Below are 12,143 nucleotides of genomic sequence, written 5' to 3'. Positions count from 1 at the left end.
AAAATATTTAAACTGATGTAAATTGTTAATCTGTACAATCAACTGTTATAAATATTTCCTCATGGTACACATTTATCTAACAAAATTTTTGTGCAATGCCTTCCTGATGTATTTAAAATAAAATAAATAACATTTTCGATACTAGCCTGGTGGACATTCTGTTTCTGCACAATGTTAGGGAAAACCAAATTTTACACAGGCAAAAAATTGGGTTCAATGATCACACATTGATTATTATTAGAATAAGCAGTGGCCTGGAGCAAGGGATGCTGGGGGTTTTCAGGGACTGATGGCAGTCATCATGAAACAGGTGGGTATATGGGATGTGTTAGGGTAACTAAGAATAAGAATAGGTACATGTATACCAATGGCAGAAGTATAGTAAATAAATTTGATGAATTTGAAGTGTTGGTCAAGACATCAAAGGCGGATATTGTTGGGATATCAGAGACGTGGTGTCACACAGATATTAGGAATGCAGAATTGGAATTTGGGGAGTACAATCTTAACTGATCAATCATCCAATAAATCCACAAAAGTCTTACTCGCACACTAGTAAGACTTTTGTGGATTTATTGGATGATTGTTTTCTGCAGCAGTATGTTCGAGAGGCAACCAGAGAGGGTAATACTTTTTATCTGGTTATTGGCAGTGATCATTCGTGTATTAAGAATTTGCAGATAAAGGAACCACTAGGCACTGCGATAACAATGTACTGATGTGGAATTTACTTAAAGATATAATTACCATCAGGGGTAAAGGAATGGGTTTTTGCTTCCGTAAAGGTGAGTATAGTGGTCTAAGACAGTTTTTAAATTCTGTACAGTGGGACCAACTGATGATGTTACCAACAGCAAATTCTAGGTGGGAAGCATTCAAGGAATTAATCGTGGAAGCTACTAGACATTTCATACCTATTAAGAAATACTGTTCACGGTTTAGGCCTAAATGGTCAAATGAACTAATGAGACTCATGGTAGAGAATAAAAATTATCAGGCGACACAGAAGCCAATGGCAGATATAAGCTAGTCTGTAATCAAGTCACAAAGGAGATTAGGCAAGCAAAGGCAGATTACAAGAAATCTTTGGCAAGGATGCTAAGAAAAACAGCAAAGGATTTCTTTACTTATATAAACTCTAAAAGGAAAGGGATGAATCAGATTGGTCTACTTAATATCAATCATCCTGCAGTGGACTGAAAATGGCTGATGATGATGAGTGAAAATGTGCAAGGAAGCTTAAAATATAAAAAATGATATCAAATCATTTTAATAATTCCTCATGTGGTCACATGTAGCCATAAAGTACTTCCTCACTGAGCAAAAGAACAGAACCTTTTCCTCTGTTTGAGACTGTTCATAAATGAACAGTCTCAAACAGAGATTTGGCAGCAGAAATGTTTATGACTATATCAAAATCATTCTTCTGGTGCGGTCTGTTATTGTAATCAATTTCAAAACAGAAATGGAAGATTTGAAAACTATTGGTAAAAATAAATTTGCACATAACATTCAACATATCTAGGAGTAATGGGCCTCAGTACAGAGATGTGAGGTATGTTGAACTGATGGGCTATGTTCAGATTTTCAAACACTGGTATAACATTTAAAAGAAATATGAAAATTGCTTTATTTGAGAAAGCGAGAAACATTAACAGACTTTTTTGCATGAGTGAGGATAACATGCCTAGAATTATCAGCCTTCTTGGCCTGATTGCCTTTACCACAAGTTTTCGATTGAGACATTTTTCCTGAATTCATCAATTTGCCTTCTTTCAAAACTTTGAACACGAGTCAGTGATACTCACTAGTGATCATTTGTTGTATTTCCTAACTTTTGGTAACTCTGAAAGGTGCTCAAATTACTTTTCTAACAACCTCTAAATTCTTCTTTAAACACTCCTGTAAAACTGTTGCCACTGTTTTACCAGTCTAGTTACACATTTAACCAAAGATTGACGCGTGCATCAATTTTTTTCTATTTTTATTTTAACTGAATTCAGTGGAATGCATTGGTTGAAATTGAGGGGTTCACAATAAAAACAGCCCTTGTCAAATTGTCAACCTTTACAGGAGAATAATAAAACTTTCTAGCTTGTTTTTTTTTTTTTTTGAAAATTTGTATACTTAAAATTTATAGAAAGTGTAGCAATTGGAAAATGAGATAGATACTAGGAAAAAAGAATGATCCCATGTATGAGTAAACTAACCTTAGTTTATTCAAAGTAACTTCTTCCCATGTCCTCACACTGCATGCAACAATCACTTTTCAGTGGTGCCTTCCACTTCAGGAACAAGAAGTCGCATGATGCTAAGTTTGATGAATATGGTGGATGCGACAGTGTGCAGACTTCTTTGCTAGCCAAAAACGGATGAATGATGAGAGTCTTGTGCATTGTCATGCAAGAGGAACCAACTGCCATCTTCTCCATACTGAGGCTGCACATGACATTCTCTGCAACAAAATGTTTCAAAATGTCCAGTTAGTAGGCAGCAGAAACACTTTGGCCATTAGGCACAAACTCTTTGTGCACAATTCCCTTACTATTGTAGAAAGTAATGAGCATGGTTTTGATTTTTTGACCTTCTTTGACAAACTTTTTTTTGTCTCTGGGGGAGTTTGCCAACTGCCACGTTGCACTTTGTTGCTTCATTGTGGGGTTGTACTGAAAACACCACATCTTGTCACCTGTAATGATCGAATTCAAGAAGTTGGGGGTTGCTTTCGACAACCTCAATGAGCTCTCTGAAGTGATCAGCCTATCATTGACCATCTGCTAAATAACATGGACACCGTTACTCTAGGTGTCTACCTAGATCACAGTGTCCACAACAGCAGGATACTGGCCACCAGAGTGCATTGTTAACTTGATTTCACCATTTCTTGACAAGGGCTTGTTTTTGTTCTTAACCACTCAACACTGTTTAAATTTATCTTTCCTTTTCAATTAACTCTAGCATTTGAACAGTTTTTGCTGGGCCTGGATGTTTGTCGTCTTCCAGTGATTCTCTTCCATGGGCAAAATACTTATGCCACTTGAACACACGTGCATGAAACAGACATTTCTCTCTATACACTTGCTTCATCATTTGAAATGTTTCCGTAGCACTTTGGCCCAGTCAAACACAAAACAATCTTTGTTCCATTGTTCCTCAACAACACAGACACAGGAGAGACGTGCAGTTCAGCCTGCACTGCGTTCTGAAATGGTGACAATTTCCGCTGACTTGATTGCAGTGTTCAAGGAACAATCACTCTTTCATTTCATATTTACTTCTAGTAGATGGCAGCACCAGCATGCTCATCTCATAACATCAGTCTCATAATCCAATTGCTGCACTGTGTATATGTGGATGCTTGAGGATTCTTTCTGTATAGTTTATGATTGAAGAAAATATTAAAGTCAAGCACTTAAGTGCAAAAGCTCATGACTAGGGTTGTTTTTGTTGGGAATTTAGGGAAAAAGAAAAAAGGAAAATATATTTTTTATGAAAAAATATGAGACAGTGACATTTACTGATTTAGTTATTGACACGGTTGATAATTTTTTTTACTGGAGTTTGTAAAAATTTAATAATCATCCTCTGCACTACTGCTGTTATCTGAAATGTCAATGTCCACATGTAAACTTTCATTTTCTGTTAAGTTTAACCTATTGTAGAAGTTTCTGAGGTCTTCAAATTTCATTGCAGTGATCTTAATGCCTTCTTTGTAGAGGGGCTGAAGAGCTATCTCTTTAGGCAACTTTATTTCTTAGTGCCACAGTATGCCAAGCACCAGTGTAGGTATCCCTTACTGAAATTAGGGAATTATTATTATTATTATTAGCATATGGTGCAAGGAAGCCTAAGGCTTATGCTGCACCAGCTAAAAAAAAAATTCTGAATTACCCTGAGAGAGAGAGAGAGAGAGAGAGAGAGAGAGAGAACAAGAATTAGAAGGGAATCACCAAGAAAGAGCAGAATAATGATATCCAGCTGAGGACCCTGGGTGTGCCAAGCCCATGCTCACCAGATGTGAGCTCCTGGGGTTGAATGAATCTATTTTTAATATCCGTAATGTCTTCAATTTTACACCTCCTTTTCCTGTTTGACTGCGAAAAAAATGAAACTGCAAAAAGTATGGTTTGACTGCTTGATTTATATTATATACAAAAGATTAGTGCATGTTAAGAACCTTTAATGGGTCAGGACCAGTCCTCACCCATTAAAGGTTGTCAACATGCACTAATAATATTATGAAATCACGTCATGGTATGACATCACAATACTATCCCATCCTTCTGGTGTCTCAACCATTTCTTCTTTTCTTTTTCTCGATGAGAGAGAAGTCTTAGTCATTAAGGAGAAAAAAAGTGCCCTCAAATAGGAAAAGATACGTTACAGTTTTTATTCTTAACCAAATGTCCGTTGAAAATCAGCAGAAGTTTATCCTTCAAATTTATTTTGGTTTTGAAATAATGGAACAGAAACAAAATAACTTCATTTTGGCCTTTTTTTGCTATCCCCTCATGATATTCACAGAGCAATGCACCATTATTTCCCAAGTCATGAAGAGAAAAATGCAATGCTATAACTGTATAGAAAAAAATATAACATTAGAGTGAAGATGAGGAAGAGGTAGGTTCTACATATAATTGAAGCTGATCACAGTGGCTGATCCCTCCTGAACTTTTCTTTATACTTCCTTTTGTATCATCTTGAATTGTTTTTCATCTGGGTATGCAGAAGCAGCTGTTCTTGAAATGTATTGCACATCAAACATGGCCAATCGTGGACAATTGAAAGAACATTAAATTTTTCACAGAATACCTCTAGTAAGACTTGTATGGAACTTGAATTTGATATTTTCTTACAAACATTTTGCATTTTACTCGCTGTCAATGTTTCTGGTAAATACAAGTTGTTGGGATTGTTGCAGATTGAGTAGTGCAACTGCCAAGGCTTCATAGTGCTTATATGGCTCTTAAGCAATAATAGAAGGGGTGGAGGCAGAGCCCTTGGTAGTATTGTGATGCAGCTGAACTCTTATGATTCCACAAATACTCATGAATGCATTCCAGAACACTGGAATTTCTATGGTAGCACCAGCATATGCGAAGTTCATAATAAAAAGCTGCAGCATGAACAATTCATTGGTCCTGGTTTGGAGGAATCAAAACCCTTTGGTTTTGCGAGATCTCTGCTTTACAGCTTCTGCATTAATTAAGCCAGACAAATATTCAACTTGCAGATGTTTGCTTGTTAACTGGTAAAAATACTTTCTCTCTTTGTTTTTAACTATCTCAAAGCACTGGTAACGTTTACACCTGAAATAAACACATTATCAATGCAGTGAAAATAAAATTAGACATCTTTGCAAATAAAAAGAATGGATCCAAAAAAAAAAAAAAAACAATCAAAAAATAAATCTGATAAAACAAAATAAAAAAAACAATCAAATATCAGTAATAATTAAGACTTACCAGAAACTGTCACCTATTCGTTTGGCTGCAACATTTTTTCCCATTTTATTAACGTGTTCAACTGCTTTTAACTTCAACTTTTTCACCTGTTTACCTTTCTTTCACTCCTCTCTTTCTTGGCCAATTATTATTAAAAGCATCACTGTTTGTAGCCACTGTGAACTTAATTTATGCACTATATTAATTTGAACATCTTCCAAACACAGAACAATAACAAGTACAGAAGGTTATACCATCTGTACAGTATGGCCACTTTTACACACCAAAAAAAGCCCATGTCAAATAACGAAGGTTGCTTGTGTAAGACACAGCTTGGACAAGGGCTATTTTGGAGAACTACCAAAATTTCACTGATCTGTAGCACAGGACATGTGTTATTTTTGTGACCAACAATGCAACCCAGCTGTAAGTATCTCACATGGCCACCAGAGTGCATTGTTACCCCAATTTCACCATTTCTTGACCAGGGCTGTTTTTGTTCTGAACCCCTCAATTATTTAAATTAATCTTTCCTTTGAGCACTTCTAGATAGTAGTAAATTTCCACCACCAAGTATTCATTCACTTTCAAAAGAAGAACAGCCTATTACTACAAAGGACTCCGTCTCCTCTTTTAATACTCTTGCTACTCTAGTTTTTAAACCTACCATACCAGGTGCACTGTCAACACCAAGTACCAGTTTTTTTGAGGGGGGTAGTACAAGCTTTCAGCTTGTTCAGAAAAAGATGACCAACGTTGGCACTGAGAGCAAACCATATTTGATTTGATGTTTTTAAAAAAAAAAAAAAGTCACCACAATGGGATATAGCTTGATATCATTTATTGCTCAATCAAAAATTCATAAATTTTTAATGGCTTTGTGCAAGGAAGCATTGTTGTGGAGAAGCAAAACTCAATGACTCAACTTTCTCCATGATCCTTTCATGTCCCAGAAAATTGAGGCCAACACTCTTCCAGCTGATGTCTGGGTTCGAAACTTTTTCAGAATTGAAGATCCCTTGTGCTTCCATTGCATGCTTTCTAATTTGGATTCAGGATCATAAAAAATATAGCCAAGTTTCATAATCAGTCATCAAAAGGGATAAAATCTACCTGGATTAGCAAGAATTAATTCTAAATTCTCTTTAGATGACTCCACCCTCTGATGCATGTGATGAATGGAAAGGTTTCTGGAAACACATCTTGCACAAACTTTTCCAAGTGCAGACATTTTAATTCTTCTGTTTTCTAAAATATTTTCTTCAATGATGGCAAATCTTTCAGAAGTGAGTGCTTCATATGACTGACCAAGCCATAGAGCATCCAGAACCATCCTCTTTTGGACTCTGCTAACCATCTTGCAACAGCAGCATAACTGACTTCCCCCAAGCACTAGTCATTCTTTCATTGATTTCTTTAGCATTTCTGCCCCTTTGGTAAAAAATTTTATTACTGAATGATTTTTTTTATTTTTTTATTGTATATTCATTCTTCTTCCACCTACCAACATAAAAAACTAAATCTTAGAAACTATATAAGACAACAACATACAATTTTTTTCATATTATATATGACATTAAAAAAGTGTGAAAATAAATAACCTATTTAATTTATACACACGTTTTATACATCCTGTTCTCAGAATTTTTTGACTACCCTTCGTATGGTGTTTAGTGCAAAATCTCAGAAAAGTTTGCAAGATAATTGGTAATTACTTTGAGTGCATTTTTAAAAATTAACATATATATATAATAGTATAAAATTAATAATGCAACCGAGATAGCTGGCACAAATTCATACCTTTTTTAATTGATCATCTAAAGATGGTGAGAGCATGACACAAGCTACAATAGTTGTCAGAAGGAGCATCAATGCATACATTATTCTTGTAGAAGTAGAGTTCTTGCATGATGGGCAAGCTGAACAGCATAAGCTGCAGGCTGCACTGCCACAACAACACGCCAACTAAATAATATTAAGCAATTACATATCACAAAACAAAATAATGGTACAGGAAACAATAATTATGAATTAAAAATATGCCTCTTAATTATGAATTAAGAGGCATATATATATAAAAAAAACTTTGTAAAAATGGAAGAGTGCCTAATAACATAATATTGCTCTTCTCAACACACACACACACTCTCACTCTCTCTCTCTCTATTTTCGCTTTTATCTTTGCTTTTTCTAACGTTATACGGGGTCGGCATTCAATGTTCCCAATTCACACTTTACATCCTCTTCTTCTCCTCTAGTTAGATTAACTTCTTAACCGGAACACATCTATTGGTTTTGGCATAGTTTTTACGACCAGATGCCCTTCCTGACGTCAACCCTCACCATTTATCCGGGCTTGGGATTTAAGCTGCCGATCTACTAATACAGCAAAGCCCCGCTATTCGTGGGGGTTACGTTCCTGAGAAATGCCGTGAATACCGAAAACTGAGTTATGGCTCCCATAGTAATAAAGGGGTTCCATTCCAAAGTATGAAATATATAAGAAAAACTAGTCTAAAATTCTGTCTATATATGTATTATATGTACCTTCATAATACGACTATGTACATAGACAGCACATAGTGAAATGCAAGCGTATGACATCGAAATGAAAATAAGAAACAATTTAATATTAAATGTAATATTTATTAGAAATTTCAAACAAATCTTTTAAACCAGCGCCTTTGCTAGCTAAAAAGCTTATCCCGCCAGTGCTGTCACCAGTTTCGCTAAAGTGTTGATAAGGGAGTTTTGCCTTTTCACGAATGATGAGTGAACTTAACGGAATTTTATTTTGAGTTCGGTCTTCTATCCACAGATTTAAAGCCTTTTCCATTTTTTCTAATTTAACATCAGAGTTACAGAGCAAATTTTTGAAACAATTAGTGTGTTTTCACGGACACTACGGCAGATTTTTTCTTCCGATTTCTTGACTGATCGTACCGTTGACTCATTGATTTTATATTTTGCCACTGAGGAGACACTTTCACCATTAGAAATTTTATCTAATAACTCAATTTTATTCGCTAATGTCATCACCTTTTTTGATCTTTTCACATTTCCCTTGTTATTTGTAGCCATATTTTTGTACGGGTTAGAAAGAACTTGTCCACAATAAAGTCACTTTCTTCCATTAACACACTCAAAAAAGTGTTTTCACTGCAAAACGGTAGATTTACCACTTTTGTAAGCATATCAATTTATAAATTGATAAATTTATTCAATTTATAAGCATATAAATTAAAAGCAAACAACGAAACCTTCCATGATAAGCGCATAACACATACTGAACAAGGATTAGCGAGAAACATCCACACTTGTGATTTTGTCACCCCTCTTCCCCCCACCCACTGAGCGCTGTTTTGACCGGGAAAGATAATTTTAGCCACACCCATGTTTTTTTTATGGGGGAAAATGTTCACGGCGCTTTAAAATTCACATTTTTTTAGGTTTCATTTTATATTAAATCAGCGAGCACGAATACAGATACCCCAAATAGCGGGGGGTTTACTGTACTCCCGATCAAGATTTTCACTTAAGATTTTCACTAATACTATTAAATCATTAATTTAACAGTATCAGTGAAAATCATAAGTTTTCCACATATATTGTGACTGGATTTGGAGAAGTTAAATAATGTGAAGTGTTGTACTGATACAAAGAAATTACTTATATTTTGGTGATCATTTGGAACGCTGCAGATTTTGTAAGTATTAATGATTACCAGAAGACTAACAGAAACCTTTGTTAACATAACACAGACACTCTTCTCCTCACACCTAATTTTGTACATGGGTAAGTACACTGTAAAGAAATGATGATAATGCAAGGAATTAGTTATCAATATGAACAAAAAAACAAAAAGAAAAAAAATTGTTTTGTTAACAAATATACTCTCCAAAAATATAATGAAAGGATAATGAACAAAAAATCTGTTGCCAACAAAGTACTCTTCTACAAAATGAGCAAGCTGCTTGCTAACTTGGTTTATGCCCACGTTCATATGCTATCACAGGCCATAATAACAAACTACAATTTACTTGGCGAAAGCTGAACATAAATACATATGATAAGTAACAGGCAACAGTAAATGAAGGTGAAATATGTTATACAGTTTTTTTGAATTTTAATGAGAAGACTGTACTGTATTGATTTGTACTGCCAGCTTATTTTAGCATTGGCATTAGTAGAGTCATTTGATGCAAGAAAGCAAGCTTATGCAGCATCAGACAAAAAAAAAACCACTTCACCCCTCTGTTCATTTTTGCATATTACATTTTGTATAGAGCAGCGTTTCTCAACTGGTGCTCCGTGAATACTCATCATCTGGGATTCTGTGCTGAGGAATAAATTTTTACATAAATTATTTGCAAGTAGTCTCTGTAAATAGTAGGATCTTATTTAGTTAATTTTTTGGATCATGTTTATGCTTATGTAATATTCATAGACAGTAAAATGTATTCAAAAATAATAAATATATACAGGGTGTCTCAAAAATATTGGTACAAATGCTTAGGGGAGATAGGTAACATCTAAAGGAATGTGAATCGCATAGGAACCCATAACCGGAAACGTCACCGAAGTCGGTACACGGTGCTGTTCATCAGTTCGTGAGAGGGAAAATTTCTGGTTTACTCGTTCAAGCAGTAGTCGCCACACGAAGAGAATGCATCGATATACAAACTGTGAGCTGGCAGACATGCACCTAGTGTATGGACATGTACCAGACCGCTGTTTGTTTGCGCATGTGCATCAAAATTTATGCAATTATGGGTCATTTAGAGGTAAAAGGAGTAGTGCGGGCAGACAACTTTCGACACGAACTCCCACCATGGAAGAAAGTGTGTTGAATGCCATCCAGAATAATCCTGCTACCAGCACGCGTGCCACTGCCTCTGCCTTAGGAGTGTCTTGTTGCAGTGTACTGGCAAGATGATTCCTTACACCCCTTTCATCTCCAAAGGGTTCAGTTACTGCTCCCCCAAGATCATCCTGCACGTGTGGCTTTTACGTAGTGGTTTCTCCAAGAAAGTGTTCAAGACTTGAATTTTCCAGACTATGTTTTGGTCATGGATGAGGCTTATTTCACTCGGGAAGGCTTATTCAATCAGCGCAATGCTCATGTGTGGGCTCATGACAACCTACAACATCGCTTCGCAATAAATGTGTGGGCAGGTATGGTCGGTGACTGCTCATTCGGCCCATATCTGTTACCATCCCGCATGAACTCTGCTAAATATCGGATCTTTCTTGAACAAGTTCTACCAGGGTTATTTGATGATGTTCCATCAAATGTAAGACGCAACATTTGGTTTCAACACGACGGGGCGCCTGCCTATTATGGAAGGTGTGTTCGTGACCATTTGAATAGGCGTTTTGGGCGTCAATGGATTGGCCGTGGTGGACCCGTTGCCTGGCCCCCACGCTTACCTGATTTATCGAGTCTTGATTTCTTTCTGTGGGGCCCTCAAATCTATCATGTATGAATCGCCTGTGGAGGAGGAAATGGATCTCGTGGCGAGACTCGTCTGCGCTGCTGCTACTGTCAAAGAAACTCCAGGTGTGTTCGACGGTGTCCGCTAATCCATGCTGCATCGGTGTCACGCATGCATTGTGTCTCATGGTGGAACCTTCGAGCATCTGTTGTAACATCTTGAAATGCATCCACCTCATCACCTCATACTCCATTGTTAATATTATGTCAAATAAATGTTTGCCATTAATTACTGTCTTGTGTCATTTCTGCTTCTTGTGCGTCTGCTACTACTTTCCCGTGACGTTTCCGGTTATGGGTTCCTATGCGATTCACATTCCTTTAGATGTTACCTACCTCCCCTAAACATTTGTACCAATATTTCTGAGACACCCTGTGTGTGTGTGTGTGTGTGTGTGTGTGTGTGTGTGTGTGTGTGTGTGTGTGTGTGTGTGTGTGTGTGTGTGTGTGTGTGTGTATAAGGACCAAACTAACAAGTAGTAAAAGAAAACTAGCTTTAGTCTCGTAGGCCTATATACTAAAGGTGATAGCTAATAACAGAACGTAAAAGAAAGTAAAATTAGAATAGTGAAAATAAAAATAAAAAATGAAAATAACATTCTTCCACTTGGTCATCGGTCTGCTACTTCTTCAGGGGCTTTGAGCAGACCAATATCCAGACTAAAAGAATGTCTCATATATGCCAGTTTCTGTTGTCCCCATTCCCAGTTTTGCCTGAATTTAATTTTTAGGTAATTGTATAGAAAATAAATGGGAAGTGATAATAAATGAGCAAAGATAATATGTGTTAAATTTAAATTTTGTAAAAATAGTGTCAGAAACAGCAAACTGGGATAGACGACACAAAGCCCAACAGGTATGTATCAGATTATATGAGAATGGATCCTTACTTCCTTCTTGTAATGTGGTGGTCAGAGTGAAAAAGAGATCAAATTCCCACCTTCTAGTTGTTTTATATGTGCTGACTAAATGATAGTATTAGGTATAAGGTATGTTTGTGTCAGATGGTACCTGAGATTTCTCCCATCTCCGCTGTATCGAGGACAGTACGCTGTCAAGCCAGAGACCTGAAAGTGTGTGGACTGTGTCTGTGCAGTGTGATGTGTTGTGCCCATTGTTTGGCCAGCTTATTGGCTTCCCTAGTGGAGCCCGACATTGCCCATACCTCGCCACGTGGAGGCTAGCCGGGTACGTCCAGTATCACA

General features: G+C 36.6%; 1 protein-coding gene across 2 annotated transcripts in view; it reads right to left on the bottom strand.

Moving 5' to 3' along the window:
• Positions 1–12,143, bottom strand: part of Serinc (serine incorporator TMS1) — a 144,163-nt gene that overhangs the window by 110,872 nt on the left and 21,148 nt on the right. For both annotated transcript variants that reach the window (XM_090388955.1, XM_090388954.1), the window contains exon 2: positions 7,245–7,409. In XM_090388955.1, the coding sequence (XP_090245081.1) occupies positions 7,245–7,409 (165 nt within the window). The remainder of the gene's footprint in view (positions 1–7,244; positions 7,410–12,143) is intronic.

This window comes from Mastigoproctus giganteus, chromosome 14, assembly GCF_048544385.1.
Source record: "Mastigoproctus giganteus isolate SK-2022 chromosome 14, ASM4854438v1, whole genome shotgun sequence".
NCBI classification, from domain to species: domain Eukaryota; kingdom Metazoa; phylum Arthropoda; class Arachnida; order Uropygi; family Thelyphonidae; genus Mastigoproctus; species Mastigoproctus giganteus.
Note: the sequence above shows the minus strand (reverse complement) of the source record. Positions and strands in the feature narration are given on the sequence as shown.